Below are 23,610 nucleotides of genomic sequence, written 5' to 3'. Positions count from 1 at the left end.
GTGGGGCAAACCCCATCGCTCATCTCATCATCTCATCATCTCGTCATCTCGTCATCTCGTCATCTCGTCATCTCATCATCTCATCATCTCATCATCTCGTCATCTCGTCATCTCATCATCTCATCATCTCATCATCTCGTCATCTCGTCATCTCGTCATCTCGTCATCTCATCATCTCATCATCTCATCATCTCGTCATCTCGTCATCTCATCATCTCGTCATCTCATCCCGCCTCCTCGACGCTCGGGGCAGGTGCATGGGGGAGGCAGCAGCACTGCCGCCACTCTTTCCATCTTGGGGTGACCCGAGCGGTGTCAGTGTAGGCGACACTGATCGGACCGGCTGGTCCCCAAAACAGCACGTCACAAAGCCGAGGTCCCGCACCTCTCCCTGCACCCTGGTACGACCGGCTACGGGGCCAAGCGCAGGTGATGTGCTTCCTCTGCAGCGTCAGGAGCCCCCCGAGCTCCAGGGCTCCATCCGAAGCACGTGAACCTTTGCTCCGCTGCAAAGCAGGACTGTGCCTATAGAAACACCATCTTGTCCTTCATCTCTTTCTTCAGAAATCCTGTCCAAAGCCTGAAATCACCCTCATGACCTAACGTACCCGAGTCCTCAGGAGCAAAGCCCAGCCTGCTCAGAGCGGCACACCCCTCGCGCCGCTCGCTTTCAACCACCGCCGGGCAGGACGCCTTTGGGAAACTGCACAGTGGCTGTTTCCTATGGCAATCCGATGTTCTCTTACTTGTTCTACTGCTTCCAAAAGCCCATTTGATTTTTTAACAACTCAGAATCACAGAGTCGTTTGGGTTGGAAAGGACCTTTTGAGATGGTCTAATCCAACCCCTGCTCAAAGCAACGTCAGCTACAGGCCGCTCAGACACTGGCCAGCTGAGGCCTGAACGCCTCCACGGGCGAAGAGGCCACGACCTGCTGGGGCGACCTGTGTTTGAGCATTTACAACATAAGAAAGGTTTTTCTTCTGTTTAACTGGAAGTGAGATGCGTCCATTGCCTCTTGTCCTTTCACGGGGCGCTACTGAAGAGAGTCTGGCGTCATTGTCTCACTTGCCACCATCAGGTATTACTATTATTATTATTAATAACACAAAAAGACCCCCACAAGTCTTCTCAAGGCTGTACAAGACCAGAAAAAAAAATCCCAGGCTGCTGATTCTCCACCAACATCTAAACCTTCCAGGTCCTTACACTTGGAAGGCAGCCGGTGCTCACCCGAAGGTCTGCGGAGGGGACGCCCTCGCTGGGGAGACAACAAGCACCGGGCAGAGGCACTGGAATTCCACCACCCGTGCGGTTAGATATTGGGCATGGCCTCTGCGTTATTTTCAGCCCAGACTAACGAGCTGTCTCGAGCAACTCTGAGCAGGTTTGGGGTTCGCCCTGCGCTGAGAAGCCCCTGCAGCGGGCGGTTTGTGTGCAGCTGGAGGGTGGGAGCGCTCCGTGTTCGAGATGTGGGCGCTAGCATTTCGAACGACTGCTCTAGATGAAGCCCAGGTGTCTGCCGTGCGCGCAGCACGCCTCTCACCGAACCTGTACCACGTGGGCTCGGGAGGAGAGGGATCTAAACTCTTGCATATCCAAAGCGTATCAAAGAGTCCCCTGAGACAGCACTGAGCCTGACGAAAACACCCCAGAGGTACGCGTGTCGTTGCCGGGCTCTGGGCCAGAAAACACCTGACGCCGGTCCTAGGTGGATGTGGCCTGGAACGGGTGACACGGGGCAGGTGCTGTGCTTGGAACAGGTGACACGGGGCAGGTGCTGTGCCGGTCCCACCGACCCGCGGTCCCGCCGGCTCCGTCCCTGCCACCAGCGCCGCAGGAGACGCGGCTGGTCCGGAGCAGCCCCGGGAGCCTGGGGGGGTTTATCCAAAAATCATCCGATGGTGGCCTAGTATCAAAAAACATTAACTGTCCAGGACACGCAATTTACAGCCTTGGGGTAAAACCTCAGATGAGAAAAAACAGACCGAAGACAACATGGATATTTCGAGTAGCTGGGGGACAAGGAAATTCATCAGAGTCCTTAGGTCTTGGTGCTTAAACAAACCTGACGCATCTCGGAGCTTTTGTGCTCATCTCCGAAAGCACTAAGCTCGGTAAGGGGTGGGAGAGGCTGCCCACAAAGCTGACACCTGGGACCAACGTAAAATGGAACTAACCACTGCAGACCAGCTTAACCTCAGCGCTTGGGGAAAAACACAAAATAAAAACACTTGTAAATACTTAGAAGATAGGCTAGGCAATAGTCTACATGGAGTTCTACAGAACAAATCACGCCAAAGCAAACTACTTTCCTTCCATAGTAAAAAATCAAATCCTGTGTGCAGCAGAGAAAGTGAGGACACAATAGACTTTCACCTCAGCAATGCTTTTGACATCCTCTTGTGGGGTTTTACAGCTTTTCTTTTAGATTTAGTACCATTGCATATTTTCATTAATATCACGGATGATGGAATCAAGTATTTGCTTCTTATACCTGCAGAGCACACAGTGCCGAGCTCCAACTGCTTTATAGGACAAGATAAAATATATAAAATATACCAAAATATAAAATTATTTGATAAATTGGAGAAATGGTTGGAAAAAAGAGGTTGTATCCTATTAAGATAACAAGCTAGGGAGCTTTCTCCTCTCTGTTTAGATCGAGTTTGGAAACACATCGTCTTCTGGTTCCATCCACAGCTGGAGCTCTCCCTGAGCACTGGTTCCTGTGCTATGGCCAACAGAACATTTTCCTCCGTCATCATCATCAACATCAAAAATCTCATCATCCTCCTCTTCCTATGTTAAAAAATCCCTAATTTTTCCTCTAAAATGCCCTCAGAATGTCCTGTAACTCATATTTCTATCAAATCTAAGATACCCGAGATCTTTCCCATTTTCAGGCTTGTGGACTAAATACCTGGTTATTTGAATCAATCACTTCCTATCTCTTCTGTTTTGATCCAGGTCATTTTTTCCCTTACCCTTTAAAACCCCCAAATCTGACTCCTCCTTTCTGCTCCCATCGCTGCTCAGGCCCTTTGATTACGTTTTCTCGATCGCTCTTCCTTTTTGCTCTTTTCTTGTTCTTGTTACCAGTCTTCATTCCTATTGCTTTATAAACCTCTAAAGACATGTGAGAAAATCCACGTTATTTCATAGAAACTAATGAAATAACTGACCAACACATTCCCAATAACAAAAACCTAAGATTAACCAAGAACTCCGTTTTTTTTCTTTTTCAGCTCCGTTGTTGGCGGGAAGAAGTCTTTGTGTTGATGTTGTATTTTTGGGTGGCTTTTCTGGCAGCTCAAGCGTTGCATTTATTTCCAACTGTTTTTCCCCCCAGCTCCCCAGAGCCTGGTTGTCTCACGCAGCTCAATTGGGTGGCGCTTGTACAAAATCTGCCGTTCTGCCCCCAAAACCACAGCTGGCTCCCAAGCACCCAGCGTGCTGGGCATCTTCTTCACACAAGTGGGAAGTCATCTAAGTAACCCAAAATGTCTTATCGGTTACTTTGCTCACAGGATCAGTCACCTTAATCTTTCCTTGATTGATCATTAATCAACGATCCCCCAAGCTCCTTTACGACCCACCGTGAGCTGTAAGGATTTTTTCTGTGACAATTGAGTATCTCGGTGCGGCTGGTATGAAACCACAACATCCTGATGAAGGAGTTTCCACTGGACACCCGGACCTGGAAACCTCCGTCGCGACGTTTCTCAAGCCCAGATGGCTGCAGGCTGTTCCACGGAGTTTACCCAACCCTGGCGCATCCTTTGCAGAGATTGCAGGGTCCCTTTACTCTTCTGAAAATATCAGATTTCACGGGTGAGGGGAAATATTCCTCAGGGTAAAAGGATTGTGAAGAACGACTGAGAAGCCGGTGGACATGGCGTGGGACCTGTTCCTGATCTAAGGGTTTCAAATTAAATTCATGCAAGTATCACGTTACCTCCTATGGAGGCGAGTGTTTCAAATGCATTTTCTAAATGTGACTATTAGGAGATAATGATAAAGTACGAGGCATCATTCAAACGTACAAACGCCATCCTGGGCTTCATGTTGGACGCTGGTAGGACAGACGGTATTTCTGCACAGACTGAACTGCTCTGAACACCGGGAAGGAATAATCTGACTGCAGTCGCTGCTCTGGTGTCTGCCCAGCACTTATCACCCCAGACCCTCCTGCCGCTGCCTGCGGAAGCGTTCTGGGTACACGGCACAGGACTGCGATGGCGAACGCTATTCTCACAAATCCAGGGAGACAGAATCCATTAGAGCATTTGCACGCTGCTGTTTGCTTCGACGAGACGTGCCTGTCCTCGCTGCGACATGTGGCTCCCAAAACCTCCATACTTAAAGAAACCAACCCAACCCAAACCATTCGTTTCCCAGTCAGCACTCTTAGGTCTGCGCTCCAGCTCACTGGACGGGTATGAAGGACTGCTGTCTCCCAGGGTTCACCCTGTAATTCCCGTCTCCGAGCCCAGCGCGGGCTCAGCCCCAGCCCCAGGGACACGGCCCCTTCTGCTCCGCTCCTGCAAAGGGCTGAACGCAGACAGCGCAGAGACCCGACCGCCTCAAACGTGAGGCCCTCACCATCACCACCGAAAAACGCCAACCAACCAACCCCCAAACCACATTTTCACACGTGCATGAGAAAATGAACAGAATTTACATTATTTTGTCCTCTGTGGCTTTCCTTCTCGGTAAGGACGCAGTATCTCAGGAAGACAATAGTCCTATATGATCTTTGCTTGGCCCTAGTGGATGCAGCTCCCAATTTTCTGAAATGACATGGCACAACCAAACCCCCAAACATTACAGATCCCTGCAGAAACCATTACAGGGTTTATTCAGGGTAAAAGGATTTTGAAGTACAGTAGAGCTTGAAAAGGAAAAGGACTTTTCGACAGAGTGAATTGTAATGTAAGTCTCTTGTTTTAGACCAAACAGCAGCCAGACTAAAGCTGAAGCTTTTTGAGCTGAGGACTAATACTTTAAAAGTTAAAATGTTGAAGTTGAAAAGCCCAGCAGAGTGTCCAGCAGGGCTGAGGTGTGATCACCATCGCCTGCGGCCGTTCTGAGACCATCCCAGCGCAAGCACCGGCCTCCCCCGGCAAGAAAGTTCATGAGACGATGATCGTAAAATCTGCTTAAAATCCTTAATATCCCATAGGAACAGTAAAACCTTCTAGCACTGTTCTTTAGTTTTCCTATGAGCAGGCCAGTAAAAGCGAGCAAGATTCATGCTGGAACCTCACGTCAGACTGGCGTTTGTAATAAGGAGCATTCAGACCTACCTGCAGTATATATTTTTTTGAGTGATACCCTGTTTCCCCAAAAATAAGACCTACCCTGAAAACAAGCCCTAGCATGATTTTTCAGGATTTTTCAGGATGCTCGAAATATAAGCCCTACTCCCAAAATAAGCCCTAGTTAGAGTTCATAAAAAAGTCAATTTAAATAGTGTCCAGGCAGCTATACATGTACAAAAGTAATAAGTTTTGGAGCAAAAATTAATACAAGACCCTGTTTTATTTTTGGGGAAACGGGGTAGCCGAGGATTTAACAACAGTTAAATCAAGCCACAAAAAGCCAGTTTTGCAAGCAGTTCACTCCTCCATCACCCTGATTTGGAACGAACTGCCAAAGAACGGTAAAACTTGCACTTAACGGGCATCAGCCGCCAGGTTCCTGGTGCACGGACCTCACGGTGCCACGGGACGGCCGAACCAGCACTTCGCTGCCCAGCACTGTGGTACCAGCCTCGTCCTTATGATCAACCGACAAAGAGGAAAGAGGTAACAAAAATAGTTCATATAACTGGTGTAACCAGGAGAAGAAGAAATGATCCAAGAAATAAGCTGCAGAGGTACCTTGCAAAGGAAATCTGGTTTACTTGTTCTTTCTTTAGTAAAAAAAAAAAAGCCTAATGCCTAAAAGAAAAGTTACATCAAGGGAGTATTACAAATATTATTTAGGTTGCAGGTATGGTAGCTTTAATTAGATGAGATGAGGAGAGGCTTTTAGCAGTGCTTGATGTTGAGGGAAGCAGAGCAACCACACAGTTCTCAAAAAGTAGCAACGTGGGCAAGAACCTAATTATCGTAACTCATCCACATAACTCAACCTAATTATCCAGTCATCCATAATTGACTATTATCTCATATTTATTAGGTGCTCGTGCTTTTCCTCACAGTGAGGCTGCCCAGGTCAGCAGACCCTGCCAAGAGATGGTCCCCATGGGCCTCTGCTCCCCATGGTGGGGCACTGCTCCTACAAACCAGCTGCCCAGGCCTGTCTGCGGGAATCCAGGAGGATCTGGGAACGTGCCAAGAGCAGAAGATGGGGGAAAAGAGAGCTGAGGGAGAGCAGGTGGGAGAGGAGATGGAGGAGGAATTGGATTGGAGAAAGGGAGCTGTTGTGTAGGACATTTGTAAAACCACAGGATGGTTTGGGTGGAAGGACCTCCCCAGCTCCCCAGTGCCCCCCTGCCACGGGCAGGGACATCTGCACCAGCTCAGGTTGCTCAGAGCCCCGTCCAGCCTGGCCTGGGATGTCTCCAGGGATGGTTCATCCACCACCTCTCCGGCCAACCTGGGCCAGGCTCTCACCACCCTCAGCACAAACAATTTCTTCCTCATGTCCGGCCTGAATCTCCCTCCTTTAGTTTAAAACCATCGCCCCTTGTCCTATCACAACAGGCCCTGCTCAAAAGTCTGTCCACATCTTTCTTCTCGGCCCCTTTTAAGTACAGAAGGGCCGTATTGGTAAAAGAGGGCCTAGGATTGCTTTATATTAATATATATGGCGCTGTAGATGTACGTTCACCTAGAATACATGTAACCAGCCCTTCTCTTAAAAGCATGCGGTCACCTTATGTGCAGGATGAGCAACATTCAAGTAACGAGGTGATGGTGTGTGGAAGGGATTTTATAAGGGGCAGCAGGGAAGGGGTCAGGGACACCCCAGGTCACCCTCGGTCCCTGACTTTGTCAAAATGATGGTGCTTGGTAGGAAATACCAGATATTTTTCCTTACCTCAGACTGATAATCTGAACAGATCAGCAGAGGGAGACAAACAGATGAAGTTGTGATTTTGAAAGACGTGATTTAAATGAAGTTTGGCTCACTTTACAAGAATTTCTTCACTTTATTCACCTGGTCACCTTCTGCTTCCCTCTCCTTGGCTTCCCAGGCGGCTGGGCTGGTGGAGCCGCCAACAACCGCATCGACGCTCAGCACGAGCGAGCCGGCGGCCGAGCACAGCCCTTGGCCACGGCACTCGGTAAAAGGGGCTTGTCTTCCGAAGAGCGGCTTGAAGAAAACCAGAGCAGCCCAGTCAGGGCTTGTTTGAGCCAACCCAGAGCAAGCTGCTGCCCGGCAGCGCAGCATCGCTCCATCCCACGCCATTGGCACCGCGCCGTCCCACGCCGTTGGCATCACTCCATCCCACGCCATCATCACCATGCCATCCCACGTCATCAGCATCGCTCCGTCCCACGCCACCATCACCATGCCGTCCCACGTCATCAGTATCGCTCCATCCCACGCCATCATCACTGTGCCATCCCACGCCATCAGCATCGTGCCACCCCACACCATCATCACCGCGCCGTCCCATGCCATCGGCATCACTCCATCCCACGTCGTCATCACTGCGCCATCCCACGCCATCGGCATCGTGCCGTCCCACGTCATTGGCAGCGCGCCACCCCACACCATCAGCATCACTCCATCCTGCACCATCGGCACTGTGCCGTCCCACGCCATCGGCACCATGCTGTCCCGTGCCATTGGCACTGTGCCGTCCCACGCCATCGGCACCATGCTGTCCCATGCCATCGGCACTGTGCTGTCCCACGCCATCAGCACCATGCTGTCCTGCGCCATTGGCACTGTGCCGTCCCACGCCATCGGCACCATGCTGTCCCGTGCCATCGGCACTGTGCTGTCCCACGCCATCAGCACCATGCTGTCCTGTGCCATTGGCACTGTGCCGTCCCACACCATCGGCACCATGCTGTCCCACGCCATCGGCACCATGCTGTCCCACGTCATCGGCACCATGCTGTCCTGCGCCATTGGCACTGTGCCGTCCCACGCCATCGGCACCATGCTGTCCCACGCCATCGGCACCATGCTGTCCCGTGCCATCGGCACTGTGCCGTCCCACGCCATCGGCACCATGCTGTCCTGTGCCATCGGCACCATGCTGTCCTGTGCCATTGGCACTGTGCCGTCCCACGCCATCAGCACCGCCTGCCTTGCTGAGAGACTCGCACACAGTGAGTGACAAATGGTGCCTTCTCCTTTCTTCTCCTCTCTCCCCATTTATTTTTCTTCTTTAAGAAGAAACAGGCATAAAGAATTGACTCAGAGATCTGCCTCAAATTATTTTGTCCCAGTAAGACATCAAGCTAAGGCATTTCCCCTAAAACTGTTGATGGAATGTATTTGCATTCATATGGCGAGTGACACTGGTTAGAGCAACAAGCTGCAAAAGGCAGTTTTACCATTTCAGCTAATTTGAGCAAAAGCAGAAGCTGATGGACTGAGTCAGAGCCATCGCCACATGGCCCAACGTACAATTTCCAGCAGTGCCCACTGCCAGCTACTTCAAAGAAAAGAGTAAGGAACTTTGCATGAAGCTGTTGCAGTATGAACAGTCTGTGTGAGCCTCTTCATTTCGAGCAGTTAGAGCACGTTAAAAAATAAAGCACATTATGTCTGAGAGGCAGGGCTGGAGAGCACTTCAAGAAACAACTCTGTTCACATCAACCTCTCTGGAGCGTTCCCAGCAGATCCTGGTCTATCTTGGTTTTAAAATCTCCACTGACAAATATTCCATAACTCCATCCTGGTGGCTTGTTTCCATTCTCCACTTCCATTAAGGTCCAGATTCATAAAAAAATACGGGTGGGAAGGAACCGCAGGAGGTTTCCGGTCCACGTGCTGCTCAAAGCAGGACCAGCTCACAGGAGGCTGCTCAGGAGCTTGCCTAGCTGAGCTCTGAACGTCTCCGAGGAGGAAGATTCCAGTTCTTCTCTGGGCAATGGCTTGGACAACAATCTATCGTGGTGAAAAAGTTCTTCCTAATATATAGTTGGAATTTCCCTTATTGCAACTCCTCTCTGTTTCTGTCACTTCTCGTCCGTTCACCGTGCCCCTGGCACGGGCCACCCTGGGCAGTTCTGCCTGATGCAAACAACTCCCTGGGCTCCTTCGCTGTGGCCCTTTCACTCCTCACCACTCTTCGGCACATCTCGGTCACCAAAAAGTCTCATCGATTCCCTAGTTAGATTCCTAATTTTGATGATACTGAAAATGTTTTTACCAGAGACTTCAGCATCCCTTGCGAAGTGCTCTTCACATTCTTCTCCCATCTCTGAATTTCCTGTCAACATGTAACCATCCACATTTACAGGCTTGCTTTTTCTTTCCGTTTGGGCAAGCTCTCGATTTCTTGAACACCATCCTTTCCCCGGGACATCCTCCTGAGCTTTCTTATTGATCCATGACAAGGGTTTTTTGTACAGTTTTGTTTTCTTTTTCAGTTTTGACACACAGATTTCCTGAGCTCATGATACAGGGGTTTTAATGACCTTCAGGCTGCTTACAGGCTTCCTGCTTTTTGGACGAATCCTTTGAGAATTCTTTCTAATAGTTTAATTTTTTCAGCACTTTTTTTTTTTCCGGTTTTGAGTTTCCCAGCCTCTAATTCACTCCCGTCTCTCTGTTTTAACACTATAAGAAGAGGATAAAAAGGACTGTGGCTGACAAATCTCAGCTATTCCATTTCCCACAGTGAGCTGTCCCGGGGTCCAGAGGGATGTGGGATGAGGGATGCGGGATGAGGGATGCGGGATGAGGGATGCGGGACGAGGGATGTGGGATGAGGGATGTGGGATGAGGGATGCGGGATGAGGGATGTGGGATGAGGGATGCGGGATGAGGGATGCGGGATGAGGCATGAATGATGTGGGATGAGGGATGTGGGATGATGGATGCGGGACGAGGGATGCGGGATGAGGGATGAATGATGTGAGATGAGGGATGTGGGATGAGGGATTGTAAGAGTCGGTCCAAAGAACAGTATTTGCCTGAACATCGCCATCAGGGACTTGGAGAACAGACGGCCTGATAGAAAGAATTGGACAATGACTTGGAGAGAGGTCTGAAGAAAGGAGTTGTGTTGTGCAGGTCTCTCTAGCCCGGAGGCTACAGGTAACAACGGCTGCTGTATGGACTCCACCTGCTGCCTGAAACAAACTTGCCCCCACCTCCTGAAAGGAATTGTGTTGCGAAGGCCTCTCTGACCTGGGGACAATAACTGCTGTCCAGAAGATGGATTTTCACCTGTTGCCTGAGCCAAACTTGCCCTCACCTCCTCCCTGTAACAAAGGCCAACGAAGAAGAGCATGCACAGGGGCTCGCCAAGGGTCTCGAGGTCACCCAACGGACCAGCAAGAGACCCCTGAACCGAGGCGACGCAGGTGCAGACGGGCTCTGGCAAGCGAAGCGGGGACGCTTTGGGACTGCGCGGTTAAGCCTGGATTGCGAAACAAAGGCGGAGATTGGCCTCAATGCATGGGAGCGAGGCGGGGTGAAGAAGCATAAAAGACGATTCCTGACTGGACATCGTTGAGATCTCCCCACTGAAGGATCACGGATCGTGACGGAGGATCAGCAGGATGCTGTATGGGACCTGAGACCACAGGGACGCCTTTGCAACTCGTGGTGGTAGCCAACCTTTTTTTCTTCCTTTCCTTTCCTTTCCTTTCCTTTCCTTTCCTTTCCTTTCCTTTCCTTTCCTTTCCTTTCCTTTCCTTTCCTTTCCTTTCCTTTCCTTTCCCTTCCTTTCCTTTCCTTTCCTTTCCTTTCCTTTCCTTTCCTTTCCTTTCCTTTCCTTTCCTTTTTTTTCTCTACTCTCTCTATTGCGTGCCGCTTTATGGGCAAAATAATAAAGTAACACTGTTTGATTGAATTATAACTCCTTGGCATTCTGGTTGCCTTAATTTTGCGCTTTGAGATCAAGGTAAACGAACCATCACGAGTCCATCACCAAATGGACCGTGACACGGATGCAGGATGAGGGATGAGGGATGTGGGATGAGGGATGTGGGATGGGGGATGAGGGATGAGGGATGCGGGATGAGGGATGCTGGATGAGGGATGAGGGATGCTGGATGAGGGATGCTGGATGAGGGATGCGGGATGGGGGATGTGGGATGAGGGATGCGGGATGAGGGATGAGGAATGAGGGATGCTGAATGAGGGATGCTGGATGAGGGATGAAGGATGTGGGATGAGGGATGCTGGATGAGGGATGCTGGATGAGGGATGCTCCTCCACTGAGCTGCAATGGCCACTGTGGACACTGGTCACACCAAGTGCTGCCTGGGAGGGAGATCTCGTGGCAAGAAAGAATTAGAACCTGCCACGACGTAGAGTGTTTGGAAGAGGGCCTTTAAACTCTGATTGCTCCAGAACATGAAAAACATCCCCATTTCAGCTGATTAGTACCAGGTCTGTGAATAAACAGTGTAGGCAGTCAATAACCTTTAGATTCTGTGCTGCCAAGCTTTGGTCGCAGTGGAAACACACGATTGTCACGCTGTTGTCCTTCCCCGCCACGTTTCAGTCCCCGGAGCTCTGTGACATCTGCCCTGCAACGGGACTCATTGGGATGAAAAGAAAGCAACGATTTGCCAAAGGTCTTTGCAAAGTCTCAATAAACTCTAAATGCTGCTTTCTTCGCGTCCAAATAAGATGCTTCATCTTTGACCTCTTTCAGAACTACAAAGTACCCACAAAGAAGTCGAGGTGACTTACAGATTTTTAAACAATCAGATTCTTTCAGGACCAATATTGTGACTCTCTAGTTTTTGTAATCCTTCTTTATTGCTACCAGAAGTAGTCATGAGTAAGAATTTCTTCTAGAGAGAAAATGATTCAGCACTTACTATCTCAACAACTTTAATTGTATATGAAGATTACACAGAAATGCCCTGCTTTTTGATCTAAACCAGAAAGTTTGCACTCTATCACTTTAATATTTCAACATGACCACAGTCCTAGTGAACTGAATGGCTTCAGAAATGCCAGCACCCCATTTGACAGAGAACATGGGAGCTGACAGTTAAAAACCTTTAAAAAGCATAAGTATCTTTTAGTAAAGTTTTACAAAAAGCAGATACCCACATGACAAAGTCAGATCATTGGCTAAGCATACACTGAAGGAAATTATAAGGAGGCACAAAGCTACCTTGCTGGAAAGGACTTACATACAGAATCAGAGAATCAGCAAATTGTTTTGGTTGGAAAAGCCCCTCAAGATCATCAAGTCCAACCGTTCCCCAGCCCGGGCACTGCCCCATGTCCTGAGAACCTCATCTCTGTGTATTTTAAACCCCTCCAGGGATGGTGACTCCAGCACTGCCCTGGGCAGCCTGTTCCAATGCCCCACAGCCCTTTGGGGAAGAAATTGTTCCCCAGATCCAACCTCAACCTCCCCTGGCGCAACTCGAGGCCGTTTCCTCTGGTCCTGGCGCTTGTTCCTGGGGAGCAGAGCCCGACCCCCCCTGGCTCCAAGCTCCTTTCAGGCAGGTCAGAGATCAGAAGGTCTCCCCTCAGCTCCTGTTCTCCAGCTGAACCCCCAGCTCCCTCAGCCGCTCCCCATCTGCCCCGGTATGTGGATGATAATTTGTTTTGCAGTAACGATCATGCAGAGCAGCAATGGGGGGGACGCTGGTGCAGCCCGTGCGGTGCTGCTGGAACAGGCCCCAGGACGTACAGCTCGGACAGACAGACAGAGCGGGGTCTGGGGATCTGTTAAGCTGCTCCTCAGCAGCATCCTGGGTGGAAATGTAGAAGAGCAGACACAACCGGAGGGAGATCCACCACTGTCCCGGCAAACACTGCTCTGCTTCGGCACGGATAAAGCAGCAAACGGACAGGCATCTCCCCACCCAGCTAGACCGCAATTATTCTACCGAATTTCCGTGAATTCTTAATTGCCATGATCTCCGATTGCAGTTTTCTGTTAAAGCAGCTTCTATTTTATACCAATTAAAAATTGGTTGGGTGTTTCTTCTGGTTTCTTCAATGATAAGAGACTGCAAACACAAATAACACCTTCCTTTCTCTCAGACTCATTCCCTCTGCAAAAAATATATTCCGTAACGTTGGTTCCATGATTTGTTTTCCTCAGACATCTACTTATTTATCTCTTCCCTAGACTAAGCAGGACTAATCTGCTTATTCTCTCGTCTCCTCTGACCTCATTTCTAATAATTTGTGCTGTTGTTTCCCCGCTCTCCCCCGCCGCCCGAGAACAACGTTATTTCTACTGAAAATGAGGCGAGCGTAGCGCCCTTCCGCATCAGCTGAATAAACCAAAAATGACAATTTCGCGCGGCTGTTAGCAGCGGGGTGCTAAGCGTGCTCTGCACGCCCGTCGGGCGGTGCGTGCGGAGGAGGAAGGTGACTTACGGCGGTCCCCGCCTCGGCGGCCAGGCGCGCGGCGTAGCGGGCGATCAGCCGGTGCTCCTCGTCCAGCCGGCCCGGGCTGTCCAGGACGCTGCGGGGAGAACCAAAACACCCGTCAGCGCCCGCCACACACACACAGCGCCCGTCCCGGGGGGCCACAGGGAAAAGCGCGTCTTGTTGTAAAGAGAGAGGGATGTGAAACAGAAGAGTCAGACTGGGAACGGTCTGGATCACCCCCCTTTTCATTCCTCTGCTCTCCAGACTTTCTGCCCGGTAGCGTTTCCTCCAGGATTCACAAACCCTGGTTTTAAATCATTAAAATAATTTGCTTTCAACAATCCATGCATAAACATCATTAGGATAAATTGAATTTGTTTCTAAGGAGCTTTTCTGCAAATGTTTTTGGTTGACTCAGGGTAAATTCAAGAGGGGTGAATATGTTGAAGGATGAAGCAGGAAAGCCCTCAGGAGACGGAGGACGACAAGTGTCCAAGTCAGGAGGTTTTCCGGGAGGGAGAGCGGGGGGAGCCGCGCTGACCGGAGGACAACAGCCGGTCACCGGGCACCACAGCGCACACCGCGGGCTGGGGCCAGCCTGGCGACACCCACCGAGCACCCCGACGCCAGCGGGGCCGGCCCTGCCCCGCCAGCGGGGGACGCGGCTCCAGCCGCCTCCTGCTGCCGCAAACACGGCCAAAGGCATTGGAAACACCTGCAGTCAGCAGCAGCGACAGCACCCCGAGGAGCGGAAGGAAGGGACGCGGAACGCTGAGACAGGAGAAGCGAAGCAGCGACAGCAGAGGCGGCGGATCCCCCAGCCCGGGAGGTGGAAACGGCACCTGGACCCCGCTCAGTTTCACAGCAGCATCATCCCCCCGTGCACATCAACCACTAACGTTAACCAAGTCTGGCCACCGGTGAGCGCCCAGGGTGCCGAATCACTTTCTGGCGTTCACAAATAAATGCCTTTTCAGCTATGAACACTTAGAGGGGCAAACACTGGTTTCCAGCTGGTATTAAGTGAGAGCAGCCAACACTGCGCTCTGCGAGAAGCTCGGGTTTGGGGGCAGAGCGACCCTGCACAGGGAGCGCGCAGGGAACAGCCGAACAAAAGAGCGGTGGTTAAACCAACGTCCAAGCCAACTGCTCAACACTGCCCAACGCTGCCCAACGTTGCCCAACGCTGCTCAACGCTGCCCAACGCTGCCCAACGCTGCTCAACGCTGCTCAACGCTGCTCAACGCTGCCCAATGCTGCCCAACGCTGCCCAACGCTGCTCAACGCTGCCCAACACTGCCCACCGCTGCCCAACGCTGCCCAACGCTGCCCAACGCTGCTCAACGCTTCCCAACGCTGCCCAACGCTGCCCAACGCTGCCCAACGCTGCTCAACGCTGCCCAACGCTGCCCAGCGCTGCCCAACGCTGCTCAACGCTGCCCAACGCTGCCCAACGCTGCCCAACGCTGCTCAACGCTGCCCAACGCTGCCCAACGCTGCCCAACGCTGCCCAACGCTGCCCAACGCTGCTCAACGCTGCCCAACGCTGCCCAGCGCTGCCCAACGCTGCTCAACGCTGCCCAACGCTGCCCAACGCTGCCCAACGCTGCTCAACGCTGCTCAACGCTGCCCAACGCTGCCCAACGCTGCTCAACGCTGCCCAACGCTGCCCAACGCTGCCCAACGCTGCTCAACGCTGCTCAACGCTGCCCAACGCTGCTCGCTGTGCTCCGCTGCACCAAGGGCTCTCCTCACAGCCTCCCTCCAAATGGGGCTCATAAACCAAACCATCATCAGCCCAAAACAACCAGGCTTTCTCTAAGCTTAATTTCACAGATTTGTTCTCATTGTTTAAACATCACATGTTTACCTTAAAGAACCTTTTTCACCTTATGTAAAGAACCAAATCCACATCGCACACAGTATGTTTATTTAAAAATGTAGATTTAGTTCCTTTTTTGTAATGCCAAATTGAACACCTTGATCTCTTTGAAGACCCTGAAAGTCTGCCAGACGATGTGCTTGAGACGGCACAGAAGCACTGGACTGGATTTAGTACACGTACAACTACAATTGACGCAGGTGGGGCTGTGAGGAGTACAAACTGCACTGTTCTCATTAGTCTGCTGGATAATAACCTGAAGATGTTCAACTAAGCAGCGCAAAGGAGGAAGAGGCAGCAGGTGAGCGAAACCAGTGGGAAAACAGATTGAAGAGAAGGAAAACCAGAGCTTTACACTGGGCTTGATGAATCTCTCACACACCTTCATGCTAATTCTTTTTTTAAATTTATTTTTTAAGGAGAACACTCTTTCCCATCCCACTTTCTGAATTTGATATTGTTCTTGTTTCACTTTCCTCCATAATTTTGTCTGTACAAGTTTTTCCTGCTTTCCCAGGAATGCAGATCATTCCATCCCCTTCATCCGCCCATAATCTGGTATCTTGCAACATCTCCCAGCTCCTGCAACTAGTGTGTCTTCTTACTTCAATGAATTAGAAAATAGTTATTGACAATGTTTTACTTTCTTGAAGAAGACCTGTCATTTAAAAATAAATGATCGTTTTGCGGGTGCTTTTAGTGGTGTTTTCCATGGGGAAGGGAGCGGAGCTCACGCACGCCTCCTGACCCTCCTGCGCGTGTCCCTTGCTGCAAACCACAGCGGGAACGCGGGGAGGCAGGAGACGCGTCCGAGCCGCAACCGCAGCTCCGTCACATGGACATTAAACGATCTATACATCACCACGGAATTCCTTACTTCCCTTCAAGACGGAAAACTCGCTTCCTTGTAGTTTCAGCTTCTGCGGAGACATTGCGAAGGGTTTCTGCCTGAAAAGCCTCTCTGGGCAGGAGTGAGCCGAGCGCCCCGTCCTTCAGGACAGCAGCAAATTGGGAATTTCCCCGGCTGAACCAGCCCCACTGCTGCACAGGGACCAGAGGACAGCGGCTCTGGGAGATGGGAGAGGTGAGAAGGGGAGGAATAAGCCTGGCTTAAGCCCAGAGCTCAGAAGGGAGCGGGGTTTGTGAGCAAGGGGTCAGAGGTTTTCCCAGCTGCAGAATTTTGCAAGGCAGAGTGATAGATTTCCCTGTCTTACAAATCCTGCACCAGGCTGGGCTACTTTAGCAGCATTGTGCTCCTTGTACAGCCCCGATGAGCCAGTCCCTGAGCTCTCCCTCCCCCGGAGATGCTGGTTTAGCTGGAACGTGGATAACACCGAGGGACGGGTCGGAGCCTGGAGGCGCCTCTCAAAGGGTGGTGAGAGCCTGGCCCAGGTACCCAGAGAGGAGGTGGCTGAAGCATCCCTGGAGACATCCCAGGCCAGGCTGGACGGGGCTCTGAGCAACCTGAGCTGGTGCAGATGTCCCTGCCCATGGCAGGGGGGGCACCGGGGGACCTGGGAAGGTCCTCCAACCCAAACCATCTGTGACTCGGTGATTCTGTGACGTGCAGGAGGCAGCATCATCCTCGGACCAGTCCGGCTCTGCCGCGGAAACACCGAGACAGAATCAAAGCGATGGGAGCCAGAGAACACGAGCAGCGCCAGGGTAGACGGGGAGGGTGAAGCGATGCTGGTTTTGAGGCATCAGTGGAAATGTTTGAGACAACGTGACAAACACATGCAGGAAATACAATTTCTGCAGTCACTGCGATCTGCCCCGAACGAGGGACGGCAGGGCGATGGGATGAGCCAGCAAAGGGACAGCAATCAGCTTAGGCCTGGCTTGACAAAACCATAACTCATTCTCTCCTGAGCCAGCTCAGCAAGCGGCTGCAAAATGTGGGGGATCACACGTGGGCAAGAGCGGGGGCGTGGGCAGGATGGACGGGGGAAAAACCAGCACCTGGGCTGGGCTGGGGCTCTGTGAAACCGTGCCCAGCAAAACCAGAGACACCGGTGCCCTGATGGCAAACACTAACAGAGAACCGAGCTCGGACAAGCCAAGTGTTGGTCAGGGACGGGCGATGAGGGGGTACGAGAAGATGGTGCCACACGGGGGGAGGTTTGAGATCTCGGGCTCCTTCCGAAACTGCTCGGGAATTCACAGTGCTGGGACGTGGCAAAGCCGGACACGGCTCATCCCTCCGGCACCCACCTGAAGGGCACCCAGTGCCAGCCGGGGGGAGCCAAGGGCGCGGATGCTGGGGACAGAGTATCTTTAAGAAAACGGACATTTTCCTTTTGTTCTCCTTTAAAATACTTTAAAGTGCTGCAGACAGTTGCAGTTTCAGGAAATTAAAGGAAACCAAATCAAACCAGCCAAGCAGCTCACTGCCATCCATCCACCTAGATCAGCAAAGGCAAAGCGCATAAATCCAGGGCCAGCTGTCTCCTGTGCAGAGCACGTAATACACAACTATAATGGCACTCCAGGCAGCGGTACTGCATTTTTCTGGTGAAAAGCGGAGCTGAAATTGAGGCTTCATGTGGACTGGGGAAAAACAGGCTTGCTGAATGATGGGGAACAAAAGTTATGAATGCTGAGCTTAAAAATATGTAACAAACACCCGTCCAAGTAATAAAGCTCAACTCCTCAGCTCCATAAGCTTTCCAGCTGCACACGGTGTAACTTGCTGCACCCTGCAGCTGGCTCTGCTCTGGCACATCCTTCAGGATGGGGATTTTCTACTGTTTTTTGAAAAGCCCTTAACCAATTGGACTTGTTACCACAATAATACAGCAGGTAGGTAAAAAAAGAAAAAAATATTATTGTAAGATGAATGAAGTCCACTGAGCTCTGTTTGCTACACACCTTACATAGCATGGATGGACTTTCTGGCTGGAGGACATCAGTGAAATACATAATTTTTAATATGATGAAAGATCCCGGGGATCCAGCCAGGCACAGCTTAGGGCTCTCAAAGTCTGGCTGAGAGACACGAGAAGACGCGGGGCGATAGAGCCAGGGGGAGCGTGCACAGCGCCGGGGACTGGAACCAGAGACAGGTCCGCTCAGATCTGGAGCAGAGCTCTTTGGTACAGGAGTCGGCTCAATGAACCACTGGGACAGGCTGTCAACAAAACGAGCGGCTTCTCCATGCGCTGTCCTCAGAAAGGCACAGCTTTGGAGAAACAAGGTGTCAGGTTCTGCACAGGGATGAACAGGGGCAACAGTTTTAAACTAAAGGAGGGAGATTCAGGCCGGACATGAGGGAGAAATTGTTTGCGCTGAGGGTGGTGAGAGCCTGGCCCAGGTTGGCCAGAGAGGTGGTGGCTGAACCATCCCTGGAGACATCCCAGGCCAGGCTGGACGGGGCTCTGAGCAACCTGAGCTGGTGCAGATGTCCCTGCCCATGGCAGGGGGGGCACTGGGGAGGGCCCTGCAACACAAACCGTCCTGTGATTCTGCAGATTGGACAGGGTGCGATAGGACAGGACAGAATAGAATATTTCAGCTGGACGGGACCTACAACAATCCTCTAGTCCAACTGCCTGACCACCTCATGGCTGACCAAAAATTAACGTGTGTTAAGGGCATTGCCCAAATGCCCCTTAAATGTCCGAATTCCCCGAGGCTGGTGTGAGACGCCAGAGCAGAGGCTCTGGCGGCGCCTCCGGGTGCCGACGGCTGTGTCTGTGGGGAGCAGCAGCCAAGGGAGGATGCAAAGCCCAGAGCAGAAAGCTGGGACGGGAGCTGCAGGGAAACGCTGCCCATAAACGAGACCAACTGCGGGCCCCAGCGCTCAGAAGCGGAGCTGGTCTGCCAGGGGAACACCGAGGGACCCGCACGGGCTGCCAGACACGGGATGATCTCCCGTTCCATGGGATTTTGGGGGGTGAAGATCAAAAGAAGCAACACCAGAGCACAGATGTCATCAGCCTCTTGTGCTGACTTGGAAGACGCTCCCGTGCACAGTGAAAATAAGGGTTTGGAGGATTTTCTTTGCGTTTGGCTCCTAAGGGGTACACTGTTACTCTGGGAACAGCACCAAGAGATGTATTTTAAATGTAAAGACCTAAAAGCCTGAGACCCTGGGCTCCAACTGACTGTGACGCGGCAGCTGCGAGTTACAGACAGCACAGGGTGTTTGCAAGAGATGGACCCAACGTGTCACAATTACACAAAAACTGACAAGCGGTTTAATGAGTTATCAAGTTCAGAAACCTTTTTATAACTGCTCTGTGCCCCCTGTGCCTGCTGTAGGGATGGGAAGAGTTTCATTCCTGGGTGGTTCGCGGTTGATGAGATATCGTGATCTCAAACCGGGTCCATCTTTTTGAAACACCCTGTATTTCAATCTGTCGTACAGTCTTCAAGATGCACTCCTTTGTTCCTCAACATCCTGTGATTATGGTAACTGAATGAAGGTGAGAGTCTGAAATGCCTTGTTTTTTATTGTCTTGTGGACATTATTATGGGTTTTCAGCTCATAGTAGGTGATAACAGACAGCAGTGATTCACGGCCAAGCAAAAAACCCAACTTTCCCCAGAGATCTAGACAGCCAGAACGCACTTCAGCAATACCGCAGCGGAATACAAATTTCTGCGTGACAGAGTGATGAAATAGGACTCTCAAAATATTATCCAGAGGATGACAACACAGATAGAGCACGACTTGTACACACAGCCTGCGGCTCCCTGCGCCTCCTTTCCCTCCCCAGCACCGCTCTGGCTCTGCAAATGCAGAATTTAACTAGGGCCAAAAGCAGAATATGGAAAACCTCCCGGCTACGGCCTGGGTTGAAATGGGAGAGCTGCGTTTTGGGGCTTTAGGGCAAAATTTCTCTACTTACAGGCATGAAATAAAAATGCACACAAATACTACAGCTGAGATAAAAGAAATTAATTCTTCAAAGCATTAACGGCTTTTGGAAAGGCACAGACAGAAAGAATCGTATCAAGCAGGTCATGCTGAGGGGATCAAAAGAGTTTGTTTAGTCCGAGTGACAAAGACAGTGACAGGAGGGGACATCGGTCCATGACTGCGTCTGGGTGGAGAGAATAAGGAGGAAGAAGAATAAGGAGAAAGAATAAGAGAATAAGAAGAAAGAACTGTCAGCATTACAGGACAAAGTTGGGCACAGGAACTGGTGGGCAAGAGCTGGCTGTGAAAAAACTGAAGGTGGAAATTAGTTTCCTGCTGGTGAAAGACGAGATTCGAGGATGGTCATGGAGAGAAAAGTTCTCTAAGTGATGTTATTCAGCTCCTGTATGGGATTCTGTAACACAGCGACTGCGATCAGGGCAGAACGGACACAAACCGATCCCTTCCTCCCTGATGGTGCGCGCAGGTGTATTGGTGTGTTCTCAGGAGATCGTGGGGGATGCTGGAGCCGCTTCCCTGTGAGTACCTGGAGCTGGGCCATCCCCGCGCCCCCCGCGTGCCGCGCTGGAGCCGGGTGACGTGGGCGGCGATCAGGGCGTGCTCGTCCGCTCCGGCGTCCGGGCTGCGCGCAGACCTGCGGCTGGGGAACACAGAGCACACGGCGTCACTCGACCTGCGGCCAGGGAACACAGAGCACACGGCGTCACTCGACCTGCGGCCGGGGAACACAGAGCACACGGTGTCACTCGACCTGCGGCCAGGGAACACAGAGCACACGGCGTCACTCGACCTGCAGCCGGGGAACACAGAGCACACGGTGTCACTCGACCTGCGGCCGGGGAACACAGAGCACACGGCGTCACTCGAGCTGCGGCTGTGGAACACAGAGCACACGGCGTCACTCGACCTGCGGCTGTGGAACACAGAGCACACGGCGTCATCAACGCGGCAATAACGGAACGGCTACAAGTCAGAACGAACGGAGGAATTGAAAATGTAAATGTGTTTCTGCAAGTCATGTGAAGAGGACACCTGCTGCGGTTAGACATGCAGATTAGAACTTGGGTACCTGTGCACGGAACAGGTCCAGCTGGGGAGCTCCCTGAGCCTGCTGTGCCCCGAGAGGCACCCCAAAGGGACCCCAGAGACACCCCAAAAGGGACCGCAGGGACATCCCCAAAGGGACCCCAGAGACACCCCAACAGGGACCCCAGAGACACCCCAACAGGGACCCCAGAGACACCCCAACAGGGACCGCAGCCTCGGTGGCCGCGGTGACATCCCCAGCAGAGTCGGTGTCCCCAGGGAACCCTGGGACCAAAATACCTGAAACTGCTCCACAGGACCCCAAACTGCTCTGAAATACGCCAAATCGCTCCAAAGGACCCCAAACTGCTCTAAAGGACCCCAAACCACTCCAAAATGCCCCAAACCGCTCCAAAATACCCCAAACTGCTCTAAAGGACCCCAAACCACTCCAAAATAGCCCAAACTGCTCCAAAATACCCCAAACTGCTCTAAAGGACCCCAAACCACTCCAAAATAGCCCAAACTGCTCCAAAATACCCCAAACTGCTCAAAAGGACCCCAAACCACTCCAAAATAGCCCAGACCACTCTGAAACAGCCCAAACTGCCCCAAAGGACCCCAAACTGCTCCGAAATACCCCAAACCACTCTGAAATATCCCAAACCGCTCCAAAATACCCCGAACCGCAGCGGGGTGCAGCTTTGTTATCATGTCTCAGATAGAACTGAAAGCACCCGTCCCTCCTCTTTCTCTCATTATCCGGTTCCACCAAACGAAACCCCGAGTAAAGTGATGGAAACCTACAAGGCAGCGGCAGGTACCAGCAGAACTGCCCTCTAACAGGGATTCATTCAATGATGCCGCATGGGTTTTTTTTCCTGAGGACTCATGAAAATAAAGCTGCTATAGTTCTGAATCTTTCTGCGTGCAATGGGGCACGAGGAGACGGAACCAGCAGGAGATGCCAAGTCCCGACACGAGATGAGAGTTTGTTTCCTAGAAAATGGCTCTTGAACACGTATCGCTATTATTTTAGCATAATATGCATTTCTTCCTAAAATACAAGTGTACACGAAGTTCCACTGTTCCTCCCCATGTCAGGTATTCACGCAGCTCTTGCAGTTTATAACCCCCAGTGAATTCCTTCTCCACACATCCAGGAAGCATTTGTTTCAGGGGCTTTTATGAACATGGCATTTATTGCTTTCAGCACCAATATACTGATACTAGGAAAACAGAATTCACATTTTTTAGACACACAAACTCTTTTCTGCTCTGTTATGTGCAGCAACACGTCAGGGAAATCTGCCAGAAGCAGAACAAGAACTTATAAAAAAGAGAAAAAACGGAATTACCCGCGTCAGCCCCTCCGGGCAATGACCAACCTTTGGAAGAGGAGCGAGCCTCGGCACCAACCACCGCGCAGAGGCATTTCCAAGCCGTGCACGCCCCGCGGAGCCCGGCTGCTGCAGCTGCTGCACAGCTGGCTTTGAGGTGCGCTTCGGAGCAACCGCTGCAATTGAGATTCCAAACCCTTTTCGACTGTAACTCGACACAGACGCTCCTTGAAAAGGAAAAAGCCCAGCAGAAACGACCACGGTTTTAGCTCCAAACGGGAACGGCCTTGACAGGGACTGGCATTCCTGGGTTTGGAAGGAAAACAAGAGTTCGATGAGGTGTACATGTGTCTGAGTGCCGCTCCCAGCACGTCTCTGACGTTCGTTCCCATTGTGTCCGCTACCACGTACCGGTGTTTGCTCATCCAGGAGAAAATCTAAGCGCAGGTGACCTTCGAAGGTCCCTTCCAACCCAAACTATTCAGTGATTTTGTGGCTCAGTGACGTTCTGTGGGCTGCACCAGGGCATCGCAAAAAATTTGTAGGTGTGTGTGTTGCCTTCCTAGAGCAGAAGAGGTACTAAACTCTAAAAGCTTGTGTAGGTAATCCTGGTCTGCACAACTCACGTAACAAGCTTCGTGGTTCAAAAAGCAGCGTTAGCTGGTACCGGGGGTCGCGGTGACACTGGCTGGACATGCAGCATCATCCCCAACCCTGGAGCGCCAGCTCCTCATTCAGAGATGCAGGACTGAAGTGATGCCGACATGTACATTTAACTCTTGCTTCCAAAGAGCTCGTCTTTTCCTGAATCCAGCTCCTCCGGGAAAGGCTGAGACGAGCGGTTCTGGGCTCCCTGGCTGCAGGAGGACGAGGAACGGGGGGAGAGTCGCCGTGACTCCCAGCTCGGCAGCGCGGGGGGAACACGCGGCAGCGCCGCGCCCAGGAACGGAATCACCCTCTTGTCTCTACACCCGCATCTC

General features: G+C 51.6%; 1 protein-coding gene across 13 annotated transcripts in view; it reads right to left on the bottom strand.

Annotated features, from left to right (window-relative positions):
- DTNB (dystrobrevin beta) overlaps positions 1-23,610 on the bottom strand; it is a 181,716-nt gene that overhangs the window by 70,423 nt on the left and 87,683 nt on the right. For 11 of the 13 annotated variants that reach the window (XM_065632399.1, XM_065632400.1, XM_065632401.1 and 8 more), the window contains 2 exons: positions 20,791-20,904; positions 13,504-13,591 (listed from right to left, as the gene is read on the bottom strand). In XM_065632399.1, the coding sequence (XP_065488471.1) occupies positions 13,504-13,591; positions 20,791-20,904 (202 nt within the window). The remainder of the gene's footprint in view (positions 1-13,503; positions 13,592-20,790; positions 20,905-23,610) is intronic. The other 2 variants (XM_065632402.1, XM_065632403.1) reach the window with 1 other exon arrangement.

Source organism: Caloenas nicobarica, chromosome 3 (assembly GCF_036013445.1).
Source record: "Caloenas nicobarica isolate bCalNic1 chromosome 3, bCalNic1.hap1, whole genome shotgun sequence".
NCBI classification, from domain to species: Eukaryota; Metazoa; Chordata; class Aves; order Columbiformes; family Columbidae; genus Caloenas; species Caloenas nicobarica.
The sequence above is the reverse complement of the archived record's forward strand: the minus strand, read 5'-3'. Positions and strand labels throughout refer to the sequence as shown.